At 55.8% G+C, this 24,141-nt stretch overlaps 2 protein-coding genes and 1 long non-coding RNA gene across 3 annotated transcripts; all 3 read left to right on the top strand.

Moving 5' to 3' along the window:
- The first annotated feature begins 7,579 nt into the window (after positions 1 to 7,579).
- Positions 7,580 to 15,550, top strand: LOC116449621. The gene is made up of 8 exons (XM_032121314.1): positions 7,580 to 12,669; positions 12,870 to 12,941; positions 13,029 to 13,130; positions 13,581 to 13,661; positions 14,112 to 14,183; positions 14,572 to 14,643; positions 14,844 to 14,915; positions 15,003 to 15,550. Exons 1-8 carry the CDS (start codon positions 12,636 to 12,638, stop codon positions 15,383 to 15,385), a joined length of 888 nt encoding a protein of 295 aa, XP_031977205.1. The 5' UTR covers positions 7,580 to 12,635; the 3' UTR covers positions 15,386 to 15,550.
- Positions 15,551 to 16,028: 478 nt separating this feature from the next.
- Positions 16,029 to 19,883, top strand: LOC116449522. Its single transcript, XM_032121139.1, has 10 exons — positions 16,029 to 16,361; positions 16,750 to 16,821; positions 17,022 to 17,093; positions 17,181 to 17,425; positions 17,737 to 17,842; positions 18,468 to 18,539; positions 18,928 to 18,999; positions 19,200 to 19,271; positions 19,359 to 19,460; positions 19,849 to 19,883. The coding sequence occupies exons 1-10, from the start codon at positions 16,304 to 16,306 to the stop codon at positions 19,881 to 19,883; spliced, it is 906 nt and encodes a 301-aa protein (XP_031977030.1). The 5' UTR covers positions 16,029 to 16,303.
- A 29-nt stretch (positions 19,884 to 19,912) lies between these two features.
- On the top strand, positions 19,913 to 22,341 carry LOC116449625. The gene is made up of 4 exons (XR_004242469.1): positions 19,913 to 21,175; positions 21,376 to 21,447; positions 21,535 to 21,636; positions 22,087 to 22,341. It is a non-coding gene; the product is annotated as an uncharacterized LOC116449625 (long non-coding RNA).
- The last annotated feature ends 1,800 nt before the right edge of the window (positions 22,342 to 24,141 follow it).

The following is a 24,141-nucleotide window of genomic DNA, read 5'->3' as shown; positions in this document are numbered from 1 at the left end:
CAAGCTGCTCCCACCACTGCCACAGCTAACTTCAGATTTAGGGAAGTTTTCTTTACAAAGAATGTTTATCCCTTTTCAGTCTAAAGATATTTTGATGTCTCTTTCACATCCAAAAGCAGCACTCCCTCATTCCTCAGTCCTACAACCAACTCCTAAGTCCAGGGATTTCCTTCATTTTTCCATCTGAAGTTGCAGGACAACTTCTTTCATAGGTGCTCTTCTGGTACTTCATCACTTAATTTATTGCCAGCACCAAGGTGAAGGCTGGAAGTTGTTTTCCTGCTGCTTTTGTGCTCAGGAGCAGCTGACCTCTGGGGCAAGCTCACAGGGAGATTTCCTGGAATAACCTGAAACCCTGAGCTGGAGCTTAACGCCCTTCAGAAAATGGATTCAGCTGCCCCAGTCGCTGACGGGTGTGGAGCCAGCTCAGCTCTGCCCTCCTGGAGACAACATCCCCAGCCCCGGGGCTTTCCAGCCGGGCTGGAGCTGGCCACACTCGGCCATCGGAGCTGTGCGTGGCTCCCGGCAGGACTGGGAGACCAGGAGGGAAGTGGGACTGCAGTGGGAATCATCGACTCAGGGAATCGCAGAGTGGTTTGGCTTGGAAGGGATCTCACAGACCATCCCAGTCTGCAGGGGAGCAGGGGGCAGCAGAGGCAGGACAGCAAAGGCCAGCAGCGGGCAGTGCGCGCTCTTGCCCAAGCACACGCTGCCTTGTGGAGGATGGGGAAGAAACAAAGGTGTTCCCCAAGTTCAGCCATCCCCCAAACACAGCTGTGTCTAAAGCCAGCCCTCTCATCAGGAGCAGCAAGGGCAAAACAAATCAATCCCTGCAGCCCACTGGAGACATTGTGGGCACTGCCCCGTATTTGATAAGCTCTCATTAAGTCCATGAGAGTTTGGGCTCCTCCTCAAATAAAAACCAAAAATCAAACAAAAAGGTAAATGTACAAAGGGATCTGGCTTATCCCGAGGTCTCTGGTGGGCACTGAAGACCCCAAAACATTTCAGAGGGTAGCTCTCCTCTGCCACACACGCAGGGAATCATCATCTCTGCAATAACTCCAGGTAGTACTCTGAATCCGTGCAATGTTTCTACTGTTTCTCAGGCTCCCTTGCAAATATCAGCAGGTTCAGAGCCCAAATGCTGGTTTTTGCAAGGACTGCAAGATGAAGCTGGCAGAGGTTGCCAAGATGCAGGGATAAAATCCAAATTAAAATGAGTCCCTTGAGGCTGCTCCCATGTGTGACGGAAGGCACTGCTTAACGAGAGCCTGTCCATCCTCCCCACAAGAACATTTATCACTGAAAGACCCCAGGTTTCTGAAATAATCTAGGGAAAATCTTGGTCATGAAGCCACTCCACCAAAGGTGGGGCTTTCCAGGTGACATCAGGACACCTTCCAGGGTGGGCAGGTGCCTTCCTGTGCAGAGAACTGGCTCCCAGCCCGCTGAGAGAGGAGCACAGCTGAGCCTGGGGGGCATTTACTCCACAGCAAAGCCACGATTTTGGCTGCAGCAGGTGGGTGAGCTGTGCTGAGTGAGGACCTGAATTAGAAGCCTCAGAATGCTCAGAAGTCCTCACAAGTAGGTACCTGTCAGTGTGGATGTGGACCATTCCTCTTTGGTTCAGGTGCAAACAGGGCATTCTGAGTCACATTTGCACCCTGTAGTGGCTCCCTCAGGCCTTGCACAGCCCAAGGCAGCAAAGGAAGACTTGGAAAAAAGCATTAATTACATAAAAGTGGTGTTGGGAAAGCAGGAGGCAGCAAAGCACTGGTGAAAGCACACAGTGGATATGATATAAAATTATTGTATTGTTCAATTGATATACTGCAAGATATTGTTCTAATGGTAGGAGGGAAAGAAATAATGATCAGTTAACTCATTATTAATGTTCATTTTCTTTTCCAGTATTGCCAGCGGGTTGAGTTAATTATTAAGCATGACAGTTGGGCTTTAATATATCAGCTATAGATTCCAGTCACAGCAGTGTAGTTTAATAATTGGGTTTCTTTCTCCTTCATTTTGACTAATAGCATACTTATAGCAATTATTAAAATTCATCATAGCACAGAAATAAACCATTTGAAACCTCACCAAAAATGGCAGCACAGCAGAGCTCTGCTTAGTATTTAGTGGAGAATTCAAAACAGCTTCTTGGAAAACATGGAACAGCTTCTCTGATAACTTTTCAACAGCTACAATGTGAACGTGGACACTCAGTGAAAGGCCAAGAGTGCTTCAGGTGAGCCAAGGCAGTTTTGAATAGGCTCCTGTCACTAAAAAAGTGCATTCAGACTTCACAGGAAATTCCCTCTGAAAATGCAAATTCATATGTGGTTCTTCAGCTACAGGTAGTTCAGCCAAGCCATGGCAGGTTACCAGCACTGGCAGAAAGTTGTTTTAACACTGCATCATCAAACTGTTCTGGAGACTTCACAGTCTGCCTTGGAATGGCTGTAGGTGCCAAATGGACACAGCTTCTGCTGTGAGGAACTTAAAATCCTCCTTGCTGATCTTGCAGACTCTTTAAAGACTAAGTTTAACTTCCAACACGAGCACAGCTCTGCGTAAGCTCACTGAGCTCAAGTCCTACAGGCAACAAGGCACCCAGCAGAAATCCTGCACATTCCCACCATGCCAGAGAGGAACGGGGCTCATTCCAGGACTGGCAATTAGGCAAGATTTTGAGGGGTGAGAGAATTAATTATAAAAATGTAGAATGAAATAGAAAACTTGAGAAAAGTCTGGTGTTTGTAGTTACTGGAGAAAGGACAGGACTGTGAGCTGCGTGCTCACCATCTCTTCCTCCAAGTGCACAAAGGGATGGAGCAGCCCCGTGGTGTGATGCAGGCACTGAAACCACTGTAGACTTGGAATCTGTTCACAAGTGAAAGTAAAGACAGAATAATCACAGGGTTGGGTTGGAAAGGACCTTAAAGCCCATCCAGTGCCACCCCCTGCCATGGGCAGGGGCACCTCCCACTGCCCCAGGCTGCTCCAAGCCCCATCCAACCTGGTCTTGGACACTTCCAGGGATCCAGGGGCAGCCACAGCTTCTCTGGGCACCCTGTTCCAGGGCCTGCCCACCCTCACAGGGAGGAATTTCTTAACATCTGATCAAGTACTGGTCACACAGACACAGAAACTGTCACCCTACATACAGTAGCCTGCAGTAAATGTCTGCTGAAACATGACCCACAGAATCTATCACAGGTTCCTCCTGCACACATTGCCTGCACTCCACTCAGGAGATGGCCCTCAAAACCAGTCCCACACTGCTCCTGCTGCCCAGGAGGAGCTGGGAAAGGGCTGTGCCCTGGTTGCAGGCTTGGCAAGAGCTCACCAAGAGCCACTGGTGTCACCACAGCCCAAGAGAAGGAACAGGGAGAGAATTTTGATTTGCCCTTTGAAGCTGAGAAGGGATCAGTTTGTGTCTGAACAGCCCTTCCTTCACACCTCCCCATACTATCTGAAAGTAGGAGGCTTAGTAATTAAGCAACCCTCAGGTTAGTAATTGAGAAAAACTAAAGGCTGGAAAGATCCCAAAGGCTTCCCTCACAGGATCGTGGGGTGATGTGCTGCTTTGGAAGTGCAGATAAACCAGGCCACAACCAACCTCATCCTCTGGCCTTTAAGAGGTGGAAAAGACTGGAAGCAAGAAAACACCAGTTTACTGGAAGTTTTGCTCTGACACTCCTTTGGCACAGGAGCCCTGGCTTTCCTGCAGGATGCTTTATCATTCCACAACCTGAACCATGCTCAGCTGCTGCACAGCCCATCCATCGCTCAGCTGAGCACGCTGAGCCCGGGAACACCAGAGAATATTATGAGAGCACTGGGAATGCTGCTCTAATTGTTGGTTTGCAGAGTTATCTGGATAAATGATCACCTGGGAAAAGAAACACGATGTATGTATAATTAATCTACTTAGAATTCGTTGTAAATTAATCATATTGAATATTAAAAATATTCCCTACTCTCATGTTAAACAAAATAATTCCTCGGTATTTTCATCTGATCTTACTCGAAATAATGAAGCTGGACTTTGCCATCCACCTCTCCTATTCTTACCTCTTGCACTGCCAGGAAACTGCTGAACAGAGGAATTGCCAGCTCCCTGCTGCAAAGAGCTGATCCTTCTGGGCCCTCTGACACACAGATGAGGGAGTCAAACCACCAGAGGTCTTTGGAGGCTAAAACCCTGTGTCTCTGGGGTGTTCATAGCAGCTGGTCCCAGGTAAGAGGTGAGATGACCCGAGGTCTGTGGAGGGTTTTAAATCCCACATATTTTGTTCATGTATCAAATCTGGGCTCTATTTGCTATACACTCCGTAGGTGAACTCACTAAAAACGGCAGCACAGAGATCCCTGCAGATCAGGTAAGTGCAGAGATCAGGTCAAAGACTGGACTCTCTGACCTTGGAGATCTTTTCCAGCCTTCGTGATGCTGTGACTATAAACTGAAGCTGCTGTTTTGCTCATACTGCATTTGTGTCATAGTTCCTGAATCAATCCCTTCAGAACATCATCTGAACAAGTACTGCTTTCCATGCAGCTTCTCACACAGTAGTGGGATGGGCAATAGAAACAACATGATTTTTTTATAAAGGCATATTTGTTCTTTTCTAGGACAATTTTGGAATCAAGTGCTGTAGCACAAACACGTGTTTTTCAGGTTTACAATAACCCCTCATCTTTACTGGTTCTGCAAAGCAAATTGGGTGCTGAATGCCACCCACGCATGAACTGGTGACCAATTGGCCAAAGCTCCTCTTTCTTGTCTCTGGCCCAGCTTTAGCCATGACTCTGCACACTCAGAAATCATTGGGTAATGGAAGATTTTATCCTCTTAACAGCAGTAATGCAAGATCACTGCAGAAAAAGTTCTACATTCTGATTAATACCTGGTCCTGGGGATGCTCCAGACTTATCTGGCTGTTCAGGGGTGTCCCAGCTCCTTCAAACACGACTGCCCCAGCCAGGGCATCTCATTTCATGGCCCAGGCAGCAGAAACTCACTGCTACACAGCTCTGATGCCAGTGGGCCACACTACAGAGAAGATAATCTCTTCTCCTCCTTGGCAGGGCATGGAGGAGGAGTTCTGCTTTGAACTCACCTGAAGCTGATCAATAGCTGCACCCACAAAATTGGTTTTGTTGTTGCCCATCAGGACTAAGAAGAATTTCTGAGGTGAAGGAGCTCCTGCCAACCATTGCCATGAGCTGTTTCAGCTCACGTCCTTGTCCCTTTCCCAGGTCTGCAGTGTGAGGAGCCATCTCCACAGTGCTGCCAGACACCCTGGGGCGACCAGCCCCTCGCTGGAAGGGTCCCAGCCAGGTACTGCCAGCTCTGCCTGTGCTGGGGATGTCACCTCCTGTACACACACCTCATAAAAGCCTTATAAACCCCTGGCACTGGAGCGCTGTGTGTGCATTACTATCAAGTTATGTCACTGCTTCCATAATAAAATTATTTCAGCGGGTTGTAAGTCAGGTATAAAACTCTCTTCGGGCTGAAACTTGGCGTGTGCACACGTGCAAACACACACACAAAACCTGACTTCTGGGGAGAGTGGGGGACAGGTTCTGCATTACTTCTGGATTCTGCACAGGGGCAGAGGGTTTTCCATGGGGCATTTTCACGGGGAGAAGCTGCAGAGCTCCTGCAAGGCCAGCGGGGGAAGGCAGAGACTGCTGGAAGCGGGACAGCCACAAATCCGCCCTTTACTGCCATTGCAGCCTCCCCCTTTCCACCTCCCGGCTCCGGGAAAGGGGGAGGGTGTCCTGGGTGCTGTTAGGGGCGGTTAGGGGACGGATACATGTTTTCCAAGCTCCGTCTAAAACTGCGAGGGTACAGGGACGCTTCAGACGCCCTTGCGCACGCTGCAGTGCAGCTTCAAAGCAGGAGTCCTTGGAGCTCACCGGGACTAAATTCATCCTTTAAACAAGCTTTGCTTTGGAAGAGTTCGGATGCTCCTGTTCCTGCAAACTGCAGAGGGAAAACGTGTTTGCATTGCCGGGACTGTCCTGGGACACGAGTGCAGAGTGCAAATCCCGCTGCTCACAGGGGTCCTGCCTGCAGGGCCCTGCGTGCTCAGCACCGGCAGAAGAAATTGTGCCACTGGAAGCTGCATCCAGCAGTGCTTGTAGAGATGTACTGGGCAGAGGGGAGGAACTTTTAAGAAGCATAAAGAAAAAGGGAGCCTCCTGCTGTCGCATGAAAATGCATCCAGCCTGAACCAGCTCTGTTTGGGGCTAGAGGGGCACTGCTTGGTGTAACCACAGCATCCTTCAGAGCATCTGCAGCTGCAGGTGTTTGTACACTCGACCTTTTGTAGTGAACAGTAAGGACATTTTCTTCATACTTACTTCACAATTCTATTAAGAAACACACCAAACTCAAGGCAGTCATTTGTTGTGATGTTTTGTTCCCTGAATAACACAACACTCTACCTTTATGTCAGTGTTCCTCTGGTTTGCTGGGTCAAAATCCACATCTGGCCCGAGGGAGGTGAGTCATTTCCCCTAGTGCTTCCACTCCTACTGCAGCTGCAGCCCCGAGATGATCAACGTACAGAAAGAAGAAATACCAGGAAAGAACTATAATAACATATTACCATATAATCTAGTAATAGAAAAAGGGAGTGTGGCTGACAGTAAGGGTATTCTTATTTAATCTCATGCAACTCTATTTACTGGTATTAGTGGTTTGAGCATTGCTATCCATGATCCCAACTAGAAATTATCTGGTTACACCACATGGACTCAGGAAAATGTAAAGTTCCATCTTTTCAGGGAGCAGGCAGCACCAGGACCTCAGTGGCTGTTTCACACAGCAGACCCTGAGCACGCAGTTTGCTCCAGCTCTGAGCACAGGCTGATCCCAACCTAAGAACTCCTGAAGGCTCTAAATTATTGGAAATATCATTACAACAGGACCTCTGATGGCTATCATGAGATAATCATCACACATCTGTGTTTTTAAGATGCGGGGCATAGTCTGGTGCTTTGCAGTCCCCAGTGACATGACCTCATAGCAGCACACCCCTGGAGCTGCACCAGCGGAGCACTCTGTGCTGGGGACGGAGGCATTGCTGGGCTGGGAGAACACGCAGCTGGCAGCTCGTGGCTGTGGTTTGCACAAAGCTGTTTGTTCCTTGTAAACAGATTTATTTTCCTTCAGTGAGAGGGACCCAGGAGACGCACTGAGCAGCAGCAGAACAGAGAACATCTTCGTGGAGAGAGGAGCGGGGGCAGGATGGGCCTTCCGGCACGGACAGAGTGCTCCCATGGTGGCTTGAAATGAAGAGGTGTAGTGAATGTGCAAGGGTAAATAAGGGCAGGAAATCTTTTGCTGTATGAATGATCTCCCTACTATTTGTGTTGCAGAGGTTCCAGGGATGTTGCTCTGGAGCTGGGCTCCTGCTGGGCAAATAATTCTTCCCAAATGGAGGTGGTGCCACGTAATCATTCCCTGTGTCTGCCTGTCACTATTGGGCTGTTCCTCAAAAGCTGCAGCTTCAGCCCAGTCCTCTGCCTTCTGAGCAGCAGCAGCAGCAGCAAGATTAAAATGGGCCTTACCATTTAAATCAGTTGATTTGACTATTTCAACAACTTGTTAAATCAGTTCCCTCTGATGTAATGGTGTCTGGGAACAGTGTAACCAGGACCAAGGTGCTCAGTACAGGCTGCAAAACCTGCTGGAAACACACACCAGTATTTAGGTAGTTTTTTACAGTCATCTCCCTTTTTCCTTGTGCTGTTCCTGCACCTGTGCTGGGTAAGCCAGGCTGTGCATGCCCTTTGAGCAGAGATGAACTTTTGGGATCAGCTGCTTAATGGCCAGGAGGTGCCAAACTGTTTGAGTCACTGGTGACCTCTGCCTGCCCTGCAATTCATAGCCACAAACCATTTCTCTCACCTCTTATTTCTTCTCCCTGCCACCCCTGCCACTACTTCATCTCCTCAAACCTGTTTTCTCTCTCTTCCCCTCTGGAAGTTGCAGAATCTTCTGTTCCCTTCCCAAGGAAAGTGCTGTGGGCTCATTTTCCTTCTCCAGTGTTCACACGTGGTTTATTCCTTCCATGTGCTGGGAGATGCATTGGAAGATGTATGTGGAGAAATTTATGGTACTATGTAGTTGTGCTAGGAGAGAGCCCACTCCAGACCCCAATGGCACAAGCACCAGCACCGGATTGTCTGTGAATTCCTCCCTCAACTTCTGCAGCTGAAATAATAACTGACCCACATGAACCAAATCTTCACAGTGGGCACATATTTTCTCCTACTGTTTCCAAACAAAAATCAAACATAAACAGTGAGAAGAAATTAATCCATCTCTACTAATGAGTGGTAGCATGGGAACATCAGCAATGTATTAAGAGAAAAGCTCCCTGGTACACTGAATTATGCTTTTCCTGGAGTGGAGCAGGAATCCTTGTGATTGAAAAACTCCCTTTCCAGTAAATTCTTGGGCTATGTGGAGAAGCAGCCTTTTTTCCTTTTTTAAGCCTTTCTAAGTTGTCTGTTTAGCCTCCCATACCTATTTAGCCATAATTACCCAATATACTGTTAAGTAAGAACGTGGTTTGAAGCACTTGAGTCATTCAGTCAGCAACAAGACAGAAGACTGAAGTGTCAGTTTATTGTAGGTCTCATTCTCTTACTGACCACAGTCAGCTCCTCTCTGGAGGAGCTCACTGCCCTCATCTGCCTTCCCTCTTCCCCCCCTGCCCTCTCCCACACCTGGCACCAGCATCCTTCAGCACACCTGCTCTTTCCCTAGGATCAGTGTACAGTGGTTTCAGTGGCACCAGTAGCATCTCTGTTGAGGGGGTTTGGAAAGCAGTGCAAAGGGAGATGCAGAGGGGGAGAAACCCCATGGAGAAAGCAAATTGCAGAGAAATACAACATTGTTCAGGCCACGCCATTTTCCCCTGAAAAGGGGCTCTAGCCTGGGCTCCAGCTGGTCCCCAGAGCCCCAGGGGCATCCAGGGAAAGGCAAATCCCAGACTCAGAAATCAGCCAGGAAAGCAGTGGTAATAATTCTTCCCCAATGCCTTTGAAATTAAGCTACACTTTGCCCGATTTTTTTCAATTTGGAGGATATGTATACACAATATTGCAAACATATCCCTGCAGTAGATGTGTGCAGTAGGTGCTGCACTGCCCAGCTGCTGCCCCTGTCATGCCAGGACCTGCTGCTCCACACCCACAGGCTGCAGGTCCCCGGGGGCTGGGGCTGGGGCGTGGGGGCTGCTCCCCTGCACAGCCTCCCCTTCACCTCCCTGCCGGAGCCACGGGCAACTGCCTGCGGACACCAAGTGCGCTCAGGAACTGACCGCTGCTGCTGGAGTCTTGGCGCCGAGTCTGTGAATCATCTCTCACTCAGACTTGCTCCCAAAAAAGGAGGAACAGGACCTTGGTGGCTTAAAGAGCTGCCACAGAACCAGGAGGACCTGGATTCGTGGGATTGCAGAAGCAGCATGGGGAGAACATCCAGGCAGGCTGCCGGGGGCTGAGGCTGGGGCGACGGAAAATCCGCAGCGGGAAGGAAACAACACAGCATGTGGTATTTTGAAATGCAGCTAGAGTTTTCCTGTGCATTCTGACTATGAGTCACCAATGGTAGGCTGTGAAATTCCTGATACCCATCTGGCCCTTGGGGCTGAGCCGTGGGATGAAGCTCAGGGAGGAGACCTGGGAGAGATCCTGGAGTTAGCCAGGGTCCCCCATGTCAGAGCAGAGCCCTGCTGTGGGACCCCAGCCCCCAAGCACAAGACCTGAAGGCTGTTCAGGAGGGATGCTGCAGCAGTGCCTGCACCAGGAGCCTCCTTGGGAGGCAGCAGCCACGTGCAGCGATTCTCAATTCCCTCAGCTCCGCAAGGTGAGCAGGAGGAGTTTGGCCTCAGCAGCCACATACACTGAACCAGCCCAGCCTCAGGCTGGGCCAGGAGGAGCAGGAGAGCACAGAATGCCAGGAAGAGAGGCCCAAAGTGGGTGTTTCAGCAGCCATAGCAGTGCTGCTTGCTGCCAGCTGGGCACCTGCCCTGGAGGGCTCTCCCTCCCCAGCAGAGAGGAATCGCCTCATGCAATGGCCAGGCAGCAGCTGCCCGAGGGGCTGCAGACCCTCCCTCCTGTGCCCCTGCAGCCAAGCACCAGGAAAAGAAAGCAAGCAGCACTGGAGCAGAGTGTTTTCTTTCCATGACCAGGCCTGCAGGACAGCAAGCTGTTGTGTATAAAACGGTCAGTATGAAGACAGGAGTAGCCCAATGGTCAGAGGTGCTCAGGGAGCCCATTGCAGGGCAAGCTGTGTGCAGGGCCAGCACCGTGTGGGCAGGCAGGAGCCAGGCACAGCGCTGCTGTGACCAGCAGTGGGGCCTCGAGGGGCTGGGGGAGCCAATGCTGAGGGTCCCTGGGCTGAGACCTCAACAAATTGGAGGACTGGACAATCACCAACCCTATGAAGTTTAACATGAGAAAGTGCCAGATTCTGCACCTGGGATGGGGCAATGCTGGATATACAGACAGGCTGGGGAATGAGTTGCTGGAGAGCAGCACAGTGCAAAGGGACCTGGGAATCTTGGTGGATGGAAAGTTGGATATGAGCCAGCAGTGCCCTGGCAGCCAGGGGGGACATCCCTGTCCTGGGGGGCACCAGGCCCAGCATGGCCGGTCGGGCCAGGGAGGGGATTGTCCCACTCTGCTCTGCACTGGGGCCGCCTCACCTTGAATATTGTCTCAAGTTTTGGTCAGCGCAATGTAAGAAAGAGTGTCTAAAGGAGGGCAATGAAGATGGCAAAGGGCCTAGGGGAAATCTGTATGAAGAGCAGCAGAGGGCTTTTTGTCTCTTCTGCCTGGAGGAGAGTGAAAGGAGACTTCATCGGAGTCTAAAACTTCCTTGTGACGGGAAGAAGAGAGGCAGGAAATTATCTCTTTCTGTGGTCACCAGTGATAGGAGATGGCCTGAAGTTGTGTCAGTTGGGGAAGTTTAGGTTGGATATTAGAAAAAGGTCCTTTATCCAGAGGGTGGTTGGGCACTGAAAGAGGCATCTCAGGGCAGCATCAAGGCTGAGAGAGCTCAAGATACATTTAGACAATACACTCAAGAAAATGGCATGACTCTTGAGGATGGATGCTCCTGTGCAGGGCCAGGAGTTGGACTTCTTGATCCTTGTGGGTCCCTTCCAACTCAGCGTATTTTGTGATTCTGTGATTCTGTTTATTACAGTGGAATATCTGGACATGGACCTCCTCCAGTGGCATGCCCAAGAAAAGAGGGGAGCCATTGGGAGCATCTCCAGGGACACAGCTTGACAAGCAATGTCAGCAAGCAAAACAAAGGTTTTGCAAAGTATCGGCCCTTTGATGAAGCAAAGCATTTACAATCAAGGCAGTTCATTAGTACAGATGGGGGTACAATCTGGGGGTGCAACAAAGGCCACGAAGTCACAGCAGGCTCTGAGGTCACAGCAGGCTCTGAGGTCAGAGAGGCTCTGAGGTCACAGAGGTCCCAGAGCCCTGCGCTTGCACAGCACCACGGCGACCGAGCAGTCCGTCGGTGACCACAACTGTTGCGGCAGCGGCGGCGGCGGCAGCAGCGGTGCTGACCTTGGCACAGCAGTGCCAGGACTGTGGTGGCAGCGAGAGCTGCGGGACTGGCTCAGGGCGAGGCACCATGGCCCTTGCTCTGCGCCTCTTGCTCCTGCTCCTGCTGGCAGTGGCCCTGCCTGCCAGGGCTGCCCAGGCTGCTCCGATGCGAGCGCGGGGAGCAGGTGAGCCGGCGGCCGGGCTCCCCCTTCCCGGGACAGCGCTCCCTTCTCCCCGGGAAGCGTGGGGGAGGGTTTTCCCCAGGGCTGTAGGGAGGGCTTCTGTGGTGGGAGTGAGAGAGCCCTGAGGGGCCCTGGGCTGCTCCAGCCGCCCCTCCTGGGATGTTGCCCAGGGCCTGCAAAGAGGGACGAGAGGGACCAGGAGCCAGCCCAGAGCTCCCCAGGCCCCTCTGCAGCTTTGGCCATGTCCATTGGCATCTGGCTCCCTGGGCCTTGCCCAACCCCCTTGCAGTGCCCAGTTCCCTAAGGCAGAAGGGGATTCCAGCACACCATGGAATGGTTCTGATCTCTGCTCCCTTCTAGACTGGGATCAGGACATGGATTATCTGGAAGTGCTGGTGAATGATGGTGTGAAGATCTTGGAGAATGCTGGAGGCAAGTTCTCAATGTCCCTTTTTCCTGACACAATGATCAGTGTCACTGTGGCAAGAGCTCACTCAGGTGCCACTCTCGTTAACGTCACCTCAAGGCCGAAGGATTCTGGAAACCTTGCCCTGCTCCCTTCTCGAGCCCTGAGTGATCCCCCAGGGTCGCTGTCGGGGCAGGAAGGAGCATTTAGCTGTCAGCCTTCTTGCCGTGTGCAATGCCAGTTGCTCCTTGCGTGTGCTCTGTGCAGCCCCGGAGAAGAGCAGAGAGGGAAGGGGCCGGGCCCAGGGCTGTGGCCCGGGGCGCTGTGCCCGGCGCGGCTCCTCTGCCGGCCCCAGGGAGCCTGAGGATGTCCAACAGTGCCAGGGGAGCTCTTCTGTCCTGACTTTCTTTGCAGCTGAACCTGTTGGTGATGGTCAAGCGACTTCCCAGCCCATGTCCACGACTGAGCCTCAGCGAGAAGATGAGGGTAGGTCAAGGCCTTTCCCCTGGGAGAGCTGCCAGCTCAGAGCCCAAAGGTGGCCAGCGGGGCATCGCTGCAGGTGCCAGGACACAGCTGTGCCCCTGTGTGCCCTCGCCCTGCGGGATCCCCTCCCTGCTCCTGCAGCTCAGTGCTGCCCATGCAGAGCAGCAGAGATGACAGAAGCTTCTCTGGCTGTTGAGTTACAGGTGTGTCTGCAGGGAGGACTTCTCCAGCTCCTTTGCTGGTTCCTGCACGCAAGCCCGGCTCCCATCGCAGGGGTGAGCAGTGAGTCCCTGCTGACCCCACAGGCTGAGCACTGGTTTTGTGGGATCCACTCATCTGAAATGGAACTACTTTCTGTTAAGGTCCTCCAAAAGGAAAGACCCAAGCTACAGAACTCAAGAAACCTCATGAGCCATTGAGAATCATGAGGCAAATGCTGAAGGAGATGCTGCAGGGAGGACAAGGTGGGTGCATTTCCCTCAGCCTTCTCCCGAGCCTCAGCAGCCGGGGGCTGTCGCTGCACATCTGCACACGCCGTGCCCGGCACAGGGGAAGGGATCCATGGCAGCCTCGCGGCCCCGCTGCTGCTTTCACGCCCTGCAGGGCTGTTTCCCAGCCTGGCCTGGCTGCAGCTCCTCCCCAGCCTCTGCAGGAAGGCATTTGGCATCAGCTGACAGGGTGCCCAAACTGCACCACGGGCCATGCACACTCTGAGATCCCCTGCAATCTCCTGGTCTCCCGGGACATCATGAGGGATGGCTTCTTGGAGGAGGGATGGCCCTGGCCAGCCCCAAGGACCTGGGCATTTTCCTGATCCTGATCCATATCTTTGACAAGTATTGCTTCCTGAAGAAGCCACCTGCCTGACTGGGAACAGCTCCATCTGATCCAGCTGTCCCTCTTCCTTTCTCCAGAGGTGGACATAGAGGCTCTGTGGAAGGCAGCATTTCCTGAAGGATGGGAGGCGATGCCAGGCAAGGCCACAGGCACAGGAGGCAATTGCTGTGCGGGCTCAGCCCTCGGGGGGGACTGTGTGGCAGCAGCTCTCCCCCCAGGGCCGGCCCTGTCTGACAGGGCCTGGCTCTGTCCCCCTGGGCTGTGGGAGCTGTCCCAGCAGAGGGAGGGAGGGGCAGTTGTGGCCCTGCCTGCTGCACATTTCCCAGGGCTGTAGGGAGGGTTTCCACCGTGGCAGTGCTCCGGAGAGCCCTGAGGGGCCCTGGGCTGCTCCAGCCGCCCCTCCTGGGATGTTGCCCAGGGCCTGCAAAGAGGGACAAGAGGGACCAGGAGCCAGCCCAGAGCTCCCCAGGCCCCTCTGCAGCTTTGGCCATGTCCATTGGCATCTGGCTCCCAGGGCCTTGCCCAACCCCCTTGCAGTGCCCAGTTCCCTAAGGCAGAAGGGGATCCCAGCACACCATGGAACGGTTCTGATCTCTGCTCCCTTCTAGACTGGGATCAGGACATGGATTATCTGGAGTACCGGCTGGAGGATGGTTTGAAGACCTCGGCACATGCTGGAGGCAAGTTCTCAATGTCCCTTTTTAGTGACACAATGATCAGTGTCACTGTGGCAAGAGCTCACTCAGGTGCCACTCTCGTTAACGTCACCTCAAGGCCAAAGGATTCTGGAAACCTTGCCCTGCTCCCTTCTCAAGCCCTGAGTGATCCCCCAGGGTCGCTGTCGGGGCAGGAAGGAGCATTTAGCTGTCAGCCTTCTTGCCGTGTGCAATGCCAGTTGCTCCTTGCGTGTGCTCTGTGCAGCCCCGGAGAAGAGCAGAGAGGGAAGGGGCCGGGCCCAGGGCTGTGGCCCGGGGCGCTGTGCCCGGCGCGGCTCCTCTGCCGGCCCCAGGGAGCCTAGGGATGTCCAACAGTGCCAGGGGAGCTCTTCTGTCCTGACTTTCTTTGCAGCTGAACCTGTTGGTGATGGTCAAGCGACTTCCCAGCCCATGTCCACGACTGAGCCTCAGCGAGAAGATGAGGGTAGGTCAAGGCCTTTCCCCTGGGAGAGCTGCCAGCTCAGAGCCCAAAGGTGGCCAGCGGGGCATCGCTGCAGGTGCCAGGACACAGCTGTGCCCGTGTGTGCCCTCGCCCTGCGGGATCCCCTCCCTGCTCCTGCAGCTCAGTGCTGCCCATGCAGAGCAGCAGAGATGACAGAAGCTTCTCTGGCTGTTGAGTTACAGGTGTGTCTGCAGGGAGGACTTCTCCAGCTCCTTTGCTGGTTCCTGCACGCAAGCCCGGCTCCCATCGCAGGGGTGAGCAGTGAGTCCCTGCTGACCCCACAGGCTGAGCACTGGTTTTGTGGGATTCACTCATCTGAAATGGAACTACTTTCTGTTAAGGTCCTCCAAAAAGAAAGAACAAAGCTACAGGAGACAAGAAATCACTTGAGTCAAACGACGTCCTGAAACAAATTCTGAAGGAGATGGTGCAGGGAGGACAAGGTGGGTGCATTTCCCTCAGCCTTCTGCTGAGCCTCAGCAGCCGGGGGCTGTCGCTGCACATCTGCACACGCCGTGCCCGGCACAGGGGAAGGGATCCATGGCAGCCTCGCGGCCCCGCTGCTGCTTTCACGCCCTGCAGGGCTGTTTCCCAGCCTGGCCTGGCTGCAGCTCCTCCCCAGCCTCTGCAGGAAGGCATTTGGCATCAGCTGACAGGGTGCCCAAACTGCACCACGGGCCATGCACACCCTGAGATCCCCTGCAATTTCCTGGTCTCTGGGTAGATCAGGAGTGGAGCCTCTTTGGAGGAGGGAGGGCCCTAGAGGGAGACCCCAAAGCCCATCCAATATCTGGAAGCTTATCTGCGATTTTGACATGAATTACCTCCTGAAGAAGCCAATACACAAATGGGGAACAGTTCCACCTGACCCAGCTGTCCCTCTTCCTTTCTCCAGAGATGGAAGCAGAGGCTGTGCTGAAGGCGGCGTTTCCCGGAGGAAGCAGTGGCTCATTGGCAGCCTCTGCTGCAGGAAGGGAGGCCATGCCAGGCACAAGCACAGGAGGTAATTGCTGAGCCTCTGCGCCTGAGCCCTGCTGAGGCTTGAGCTGCCATCTCTGCTGCTGGGCAGTGCGGGCACAGCCCGGGCAAGAGCGGCACAGCACAGAGGAATTCTCCCGAGCAGGCTCAGGGCACGCGGGCACTGAGCAGTCCTGCTGGGCTCCCTCCGTGGGAGACACGTCCCGAAACCTGGGAGCGGCTGTAAGGGCTGCCCATGGTGGGGAAAGGGCAGAGCAGGGCTGCTGTGTGTCCTGACAGGGCCTGGCTCTGTCCCCCTGGGCTGTGGGAGCTGTCCCAGCAGAGGGAGGGAGGGGCAGTTGTGGCCCTGCCTGCTGCACATTTCCCAGGGCTGTAGGGAGGGTTTCCACCGTGGCAGTGCTCCGGAGAGCCCTGAGGGGCCCTGGGCTGCTCCAGCCGCCCCTCCTGGGATGTTGCCCAGGGCCTGCAAAGAGGGACGAGAGGGACCAGGAGCCAGCCCAGAGCTCCCCAGGCCCCTCTGCAGCTTTGGCCATGTCCATTGGCATCTGGCTCCCAGGGCCTTGCCCAACCCCCTTGCAGTGCCCAGTTCCCTAAGGCAGAAGGGGATCCCAGCACACCATGGAATGGTTCTGATCTCTGCTCCCTTCTAGACTGGGATCAGGACATGGATTATCTGGAGTACCGGCTGGAGGATGGTTTGAAGACCTCGGCACATGCTGGAGGCAAGTTCTCAATGTCCCTTTTTAGTGACACAATGATCAGTGTCACTGTGGCAAGAGCTCACTCAGGTGCCACTCTCGTTAACGTCACCTCAAGGCCGAAGGATTCTGGAAACCTTGCCCTGCTCCTTTCTCGAGCCCTGAGTGATCCCCCAGGGTCGCTGTCGGGGCAGGAAGGAGCATTTAGCTGTCAGCCTTCTTGCCGTGTGCAATGCCAGTTGCTCCTTGCGTGTGCTCTGTGCAGCCCCGGAGAAGAGCAGAGAGGGAAGGGGCCGGGCCCAGGGCTGTGGCCCGGGGCGCTGTGCCCGGCGCGGCTCCTCTGCCGGCCCCAGGGAGCCTGAGGATGTCCAACAGTGCCAGGGGAGCTCTTCTGTCCTGACTTTCTTTGCAGCTGAACCTGTTGGTGATGGTCAAGCGACTTCCCAGCCCATGTCCACGACTGAGCCTCAGCGAGAAGATGAGGGTAGGTCAAGGCCTTTCCCCTGGGAGAGCTGCCAGCTCAGAGCCCAAAGGTGGCCAGCGGGGCATCGCTGCAGGTGCCAGGACACAGCTGTGCCCGTGGGTGCCCTCGCCCTGCGGGATCCCCTCCCTGCTCCTGCAGCTCAGTGCTGCCCATGCAGAGCAGCAGAGATGACAGAAGCTTCTCTGGCTGTTGAGTTACAGGTGTGTCTGCAGGGAGGACTTCTCCAGCTCCTTTGCTGGTTCCTGCACGCAAGCCCGGCTCCCATCGCAGGGGTGAGCAGTGAGTCCCTGCTGACCCCACAGGCTGAGCACTGGTTTTGTGGGATTCACTCATCTGAAATGGAACTACTTTCTGTTAAGGTCCTCCAAAAAGAAAGAACAAAGCTACAGGAGACAAGAAATCACTTGAGTCAAACGACGTCCTGAAACAAATTCTGAAGGAGATGGTGCAGGGAGGACAAGGTGGGTGCATTTCCCTCAGCCTTCTGCTGAGCCTCAGCAGCCGGGGGCTGTCGCTGCACATCTGCACACGCCGTGCCCGGCACAGGGGAAGGGATCCATGGCAGCCTCGCGGCCCCGCTGCTGCTTTCACGCCCTGCAGGGCTGTTTCCCAGCCTGGCTTGGCTGCAGCTCCTCCCCAGCCTCTGCAGGAAGGCATTTGGCATCAGCTGACAGGGTGCCCAAACTGCACCACGGGCCATGCACACCCTGAGATCCCCTGCAATTTCCTGGTCTCTGGGTAGATCAGGAGTGGAGCCTCTTTGGAGGAGGGAAGGCCCTAGAGGGAGACCCCAAAGCCCATCCAATATCTGGAAGCTTATCTGCGATTTTGACATGAATTACCTCCTGAAGAAGCCAATACACAAATGGGGAACAGTTCCACCTGATCCAGCTGTCCCTCTTCCTTCCTCCAGAGATGGAAGCAGAGGCTGTGCTGAAGGCGGCGTTTCCCGGAGGAAGCAGTGGCTCATTGGCAGCCTCTGCTGCAGGAAGGGAGGCCATGCCAGGCACAGGCACAGGAGGTAATTGCTGAGCCTCTGCGCCTGAGCCCTGCTGAGGCTTGAGCTGCCATCTCTGCTGCTGGGCAGTGCGGGCACAGCCCGGGCAAGAGCGGCACAGCACAGAGGAATTCTCCCGAGCAGGCTCAGGGCACGCGGGCACTGAGCAGTCCTGCTGGGCTCCCTCCGTGGGAGACACGTCCCGAAACCTGGGAGCGGCTGCAAGGGCTGCCCATGGTGGGGAAAGGGCAGAGCAGGGCTGCTGTGTGTCCTGACAGGGCCTGGCTCTGTCCCCCTGGGCTGTGGGAGCTGTCCCAGCAGAGGGAGGGAGGGGCAGTTGTGGCCCTGCCTGCTGCACATTTCCCAGGGCTGTAGGGAGGGTTTCCACCGTGGCAGTGCTCCGGAGAGCCCTGAGGGGCCCTGGGCTGCTCCAGCCGCCCCTCCTGGGATGTTGCCCAGGGCCTGCAAAGAGGGACGAGAGGGACCAGGAGCCAGCCCAGAGCTCCCCAGGCCCCTCTGCAGCTTTGGCCATGTCCATTGGCATCTGGCTCCCAGGGCCTTGCCCAACCCCCTTGCAGTGCCCAGTTCCCTAAGGCAGAAGGGGATCCCAGCACACCAGAGAATGGTTCTGATCTCTGCTCCCTTCTAGACTGGCAACACGACTTGGATTATCTGGAATCCCGGCTGGATGATGGTTTGAAGACCTCGGAACGTGCTGGAGGCAAGTTCTCAATGTCCCTTTTTCCTGACACAATGATCAGTGTCACTGTGGCAAGAGCTCACTCAGGTGCCACTCTCGTTAACGTCACCTCAAGGCCGAAGGACTCTGGAAACCTTGCCCTGCTCCCTTCTCGAGCCCTGAGTGATCCCCCAGGGTCGCTGTCGGGGCAGGAAGGAGCATTTAGCTGTCAGTCTTCTTGCCGTGTGCAATGCCAGTTGCTCCTTGCGTGTGCTCTGTGCAGCCCCGGAGAAGAGCAGAGAGGGAAGGGGCCGGGCCCAGGGCTGTGGCCCGGGGCGCTGTGCCCGGCGCGGCTCCTCTGCCGGCCCCAGGGAGCCTGGGGATGTCCAACAGTGCCAGGGGAGCTCTTCTGTCCTGACTTTCTTTGCAGCTGAACCTGTTGGTGATGGTCAAGCGACTTCCCAGCCCATGTCCACGACTGAGCCTCAGCGAGAAGATGAGGGTAGGTCAAGGCCTTTCCCCTGGGAGAGCTGCCAGCTCAGAGCCCAAAGGTGGCCAGCGGGGCATCGCTGCAGGTGCCAGGACACAGCTGTGCCCCTGTGTGCCCTCGCCTTGCAGGATCCCCTCCCTGCTCCTGCAGCTCAGTGCTGCCCATGCAGAGCAGCAGAGATGACAGAAGCTTCTCTGGCTGTTGCGTTACAGGTGTGTCTGCAGGGAGGACTTCTCCAGCTCCTTTGCTGGTTCCTGCACGCAAGCCCGGCTCCCATCGCAGGGGTGAGCAGTGAGTCCCTGCTGACCCCACAGGCTGAGCACTGGTTTTGTGGGATCCACTCATCTGAAATGAAACTACTTTCTGTTAAGGTCCTCCAAAAGGAAAGACCCAAGCTACAGAACTCAAGAAACCTCATGAGCCATTGAGAATCATGAGGCAAATGCTGAAGGAGATGGTGCAGGGAGGACAAGGTGGGTGCATTTCCCTCAGCCTTCTCCCGAGCCTCAGCAGCCGGGGGCTGTCGCTGCACATCTGCACACGCCGTGCCCGGCACAGGGGAAGGGATCCATCGCAGCCTCGCGGCCCCGCTGCTGCTTTCACGCCCTGCAGGGCTGTTTCCCAGCCTGGCCTGGCTGCAGCTCCTCCCCAGCCTCTGCAGGAAGGCATTTGGCATCAGCTGACAGGGTGCCCAAACTGCACCACGGGCCATGCACACCCTGAGATGCCCTGCAATCTCCTGGTCTCTGGGTAGATCAGGAGTGGAGCCTCTTGGGAGGAGGGAGAGCCCTGGCCTATCCCAAAAGTTTATATGATTACGTGATCCTTATCCATGGTTTTGGCAAGTATTGTTTCCTGAAGAAGCCAACACACAAATGGGGAACAGTTCCACCTGACCCAGCTGTCCCTCTTCCTTCCTCCAGAGATGGAAGCAGAGGCTGTGCTGAAGGCGGCGTTTCCCGGAGGAAGCAGTGGCTCATTGGCAGCCTCTGCTGCAGGAAGGGAGGCCATGCCAGGCACAGGCACAGGAGGTAATTGCTGAGCCTCTGCGCCTGAGCCCTGCTGAGGCTTGAGCTGCCATCTCTGCTGCTGGGCAGTGCGGGCACAGCCCGGGCAAGAGCGGCACAGCACAGAGGAATTCTCCCGAGCAGGCTCAGGGCACGCGGGCACTGAGCAGTCCTGCTGGGCTCCCTCCGTGGGAGACACGTCCCGAAACCTGGGAGCGGCTGCAAGGGCTGCCCATGGTGGGGAAAGGGCAGAGCAGGGCTGCTGTGTGTCCTGACAGGGCCTGGCTCTGTCCCCCTGGGCTGTGGGAGCTGTCCCAGCAGAGGGAGGGAGGGGCAGTTGTGGCCCTGCCTGCTGCACATTTCCCAGGGCTGTAGGGAGGGTTTCCACCGTGGCAGTGCTCCGGAGAGCCCTGAGGGGCCCTGGGCTGCTCCAGCCGCCCCTCCTGGGATGTTGCCCAGGGCCTGCAAAGAGGGACGAGAGGGACCAGGAGCCAGCCCAGAGCTCCCCAGGCCCCTCTGCAGCTTTGGCCATGTCCATTGGCATCTGGCTCCCAGGGCCTTGCCCAACCCCCTTGCAGTGCCCAGTTCCCTAAGGCAGAAGGGGATCCCAGCACACCATGGAATGGTTCTGATCTCTGCTCCCTTCTAGACTGGGATCAGGACATGGATTATCTGGAAGTGCTGGTGAATGATGGTGTGAAGATCTTGGAGAATGCTGGAGGCAAGTTCTCAATGTCCCTTTTTAGTGACACAATGATCAGTGTCACTGTGGCAAGAGCTCACTCAGGTGCCACTCTCGTTAACGTCACCTCAAGGCCGAAGGACTCTGGAAACCTTGCCCTGCTCCCTTCTCGAGCCCTGAGTGATCCCCCAGGGTCGCTGTCGGGGCAGGAAGGAGCATTTAGCTGTCAGTCTTCTTGCCGTGTGCAATGCCAGTTGCTCCTTGCGTGTGCTCTGTGCAGCCCCGGAGAAGAGCAGAGAGGGAAGGGGCCGGGCCCAGGGCTGTGGCCCGGGGCGCTGTGCCCGGCGCGGCTCCTCTGCCGGCCCCAGGGAGCCTGAGGATGTCCAACAGTGCCAGGGGAGCTCTTCTGTCCTGACTTTCTTTGCAGCTGAACCTGTTGGTGATGGTCAAGCGACTTCCCAGCCCATGTCCACGACTGAGCCTCAGCGAGAAGATGAGGGTAGGTCAAGGCCTTTCCCCTGGGAGAGCTGCCAGCTCAGAGCCCAAAGGTGGCCAGCGGGGCATCGCTGCAGGTGCCAGGACACAGCTGTGCCCGTGTGTGCCCTCGCCCTGCGGGATCCCCTCCCTGCTCCTGCAGCTCAGTGCTGCCCATGCAGAGCAGCAGAGATGACAGAAGCTTCTCTGGCTGTTGAGTTACAGGTGTGTCTGCAGGGAGGACTTCTCCAGCTCCTTTGCTGGTTCCTGCACGCAAGCCCGGCTCCCATCGCAGGGGTGAGCAGTGAGTCCCTGCTGACCCCACAGGCTGAGCACTGGTTTTGTGGGATCCACTCATCTGAAATGGAACTACTTTCTGTTAAGGTCCTCCAAAAGGAAAGACCCAAGCTACAGAACTCAAGAAACCTCATGAGCCATTGAGAATCATGAGGCAAATGCTGAAGGAGATGCTGCAGGGAGGACAAGGTGGGTGCATTTCCCTCAGCCTTCTCCCGAGCCTCAGCAGCCGGGGGCTGTCGCTGCACATCTGCACACGCCGTGCCCGGCACAGGGGAAGGGATCCATGGCAGCCTCGCGGCCCCGCTGCTGCTTTCACGCCCTGCAGGGCTGTTTCCCAGCCTGGCCTGGCTGCAGCTCCTCCCCAGCCTCTGCAGGAAGGCATTTGGCATCAGCTGACAGGGTGCCCAAACTGCACCACGGGCCATGCACACCCTGAGATGCCCTGCAATCTCCTGGTCTCTGGGTAGATCAGGAGTGGAGCCTCTTGGGAGGAGGGAGAGCCCTGGCCTATCCCAAAAGTTTATATGATTACGTGATCCTTATCCATGGTTTTGGCAAGTATTGTTTCCTGAAGAAGCCAACACACAAATGGGGAACAGTTCCACCTGACCCAGCTGTCCCTCTTCCTTCCTCCAGAGATGGAAGCAGAGGCTGTGCTGAAGGCGGCGTTTCCCGGAGGAAGCAGTGGCTCATTGGCAGCCTCTGCTGCAGGAAGGGAGGCCATGCCAGGCACAGGCACAGGAGGTAATTGCTGAGCCTCTGCGCCTGAGCCCTGCTGAGGCTTGAGCTGCCATCTCTGCTGCTGGGCAGTGCGGGCACAGCCCGGGCAAGAGCGGCACAGCACAGAGGAATTCTCCCGAGCAGGCTCAGGGCACGCGGGCACTGAGCAGTCCTGCTGGGCTCCCTCCGTGGGAGACACGTCCCGAAACCTGGGAGCGGCTGCAAGGGCTGCCCATGCTGGGGAAAGGGCAGAGCAGGGCTGCTGTGTGTCCTGACAGGGCCTGGCTCTGTCCCCCTGGGCTGTGGGAGCTGTCCCAGCAGAGGGAGGGAGGGGCAGTTGTGGCCCTGCCTGCTGCACATTTCCCAGGGCTGTAGGGAGGGTTTCCACCGTGGCAGTGCTCCGGAGAGCCCTGAGGGGCCCTGGGCTGCTCCAGCCGCCCCTCCTGGGATGTTGCCCAGGGCCTGCAAAGAGGGACGAGAGGGACCAGGAGCCAGCCCAGAGCTCCCCAGGCCCCTCTGCAGCTTTGGCCATGTCCATTGGCATCTGGCTCCCAGGGCCTTGCCCAACCCCCTTGCAGTGCCCAGTTCCCTAAGGCAGAAGGGGATCCCAGCACACCATGGAATGGTTCTGATCTCTGCTCCCTTCTAGACTGGGATCAGGACATGGATTATCTGGAAGTGCTGGTGAATGATGGTGTGAAGATCTTGGAGAATGCTGGAGGCAAGTTCTCAATGTCCCTTTTTAGTGACACAATGATCAGTGTCACTGTGGCAAGAGCTCACTCAGGTGCCACTCTCGTTAACGTCACCTCAAGGCCGAAGGACTCTGGAAACCTTGCCCTGCTCCTTTCTCGAGCCCTGAGTGATCCCCCAGGGTCGCTGTCGGGGCAGGAAGGAGCATTTAGCTGTCAGCCTTCTTGCCGTGTGCAATGCCAGTTGCTCCTTGCGTGTGCTCTGTGCAGCCCCGGAGAAGAGCAGAGAGGGAAGGGGCCGGGCCCAGGGCTGTGGCCCGGGGCGCTGTGCCCGGCGCGGCTCCTCTGCCGGCCCCAGGGAGCCTGGGGATGTCCAACAGTGCCAGGGGAGCTCTTCTGTCCTGACTTTCTTTGCAGCTGAACCTGTTGGTGATGGTCAAGCGACTTCCCAGCCCATGTCCACGACTGAGCCTCAGCGAGAAGATGAGGGTAGGTCAAGGCCTTTCCCCTGGGAGAGCTGCCAGCTCAGAGCCCAAAGGTGGCCAGCGGGGCATCGCTGCAGGTGCCAGGACACAGCTGTGCCCGTGTGTGCCCTCGCCTTGCAGGATCCCCTCCCTGCTCTTGCAGCTCAGTGCTGCCCATGCAGAGCAGCAGAGATGACAGAAGCTTCTCTGGCTGTTGAGTTACAGGTGTGTCTGCAGGGAGGACTTCTCCAGCTCCTTTGCTGGTTCCTGCACGCAAGCCCGGCTCCCATCGCAGGGGTGAGCAGTGAGTCCCTGCTGACCCCACAGGCTGAGCACTGGTTTTGTGGGATCCACTCATCTGAAATGGAACTACTTTCTGTTAAGGTCCTCCAAAAGGAAAGACCCAAGCTACAGAACTCAAGAAACCTCATGAGCCATTGAGAATCATGAGGCAAATGCTGAAGGAGATGCTGCAGGGAGGACAAGGTGGGTGCATTTCCCTCAGCCTTCTGCTGAGCCTCAGCAGCCGGGGGCTGTCGCTGCACATCTGCACACGCCGTGCCCGGCACAGGGGAAGGGATCCATGGCAGCCTCGCGGCCCCGCTGCTGCTTTCACGCCCTGCAGGGCTGTTTCCCAGCCTGGCCTGGCTGCAGCTCCTCCCCAGCCTCTGCAGGAAGGCATTTGGCATCAGCTGACAGGGTGCCCAAACTGCACCACGGGCCATGCACACCCTGAGATCCCCTGCAATTTCCTGGTCTCTGGGTAGATCAGGAGTGGAGCCTCTTGGGAGGAGGGAGAGCCCTGGCCTATCCCA

The sequence above is a fragment of the Corvus moneduloides genome, chromosome 11 (genome assembly GCF_009650955.1).
Source record: "Corvus moneduloides isolate bCorMon1 chromosome 11, bCorMon1.pri, whole genome shotgun sequence".
Classification (NCBI taxonomy): Eukaryota; Metazoa; Chordata; class Aves; order Passeriformes; family Corvidae; genus Corvus; species Corvus moneduloides.
The sequence above is the reverse complement of the archived record's forward strand: the minus strand, read 5'-3'. Positions and strand labels throughout refer to the sequence as shown.

Coding starts and splice junctions, on each gene's coding strand:
- LOC116449522 (XM_032121139.1), top strand. CDS start 16,304: ATGGATTATCTGGAGTACCGGCTGGAGGATGGTTTGAAGACCTCGGCA. Junction 19,000..19,199: donor GCCTCAGCGAGAAGATGAGG/GTAGGTCAAGGC, acceptor GTTGCGTTACAG/GTGTGTCTGCAGGGAGGACT. Junction 19,461..19,848: donor GATGGTGCAGGGAGGACAAG/GTGGGTGCATTT, acceptor TGTTTCCTGAAG/AAGCCAACACACAAATGGGG.
- LOC116449621 (XM_032121314.1), top strand. CDS start 12,636: ATGTCCACGACTGAGCCTCAGCGAGAAGATGAGG. Junction 13,131..13,580: donor GATGCTGCAGGGAGGACAAG/GTGGGTGCATTT, acceptor TCCTTTCTCCAG/AGGTGGACATAGAGGCTCTG. Junction 14,644..14,843: donor GCCTCAGCGAGAAGATGAGG/GTAGGTCAAGGC, acceptor GTTGAGTTACAG/GTGTGTCTGCAGGGAGGACT.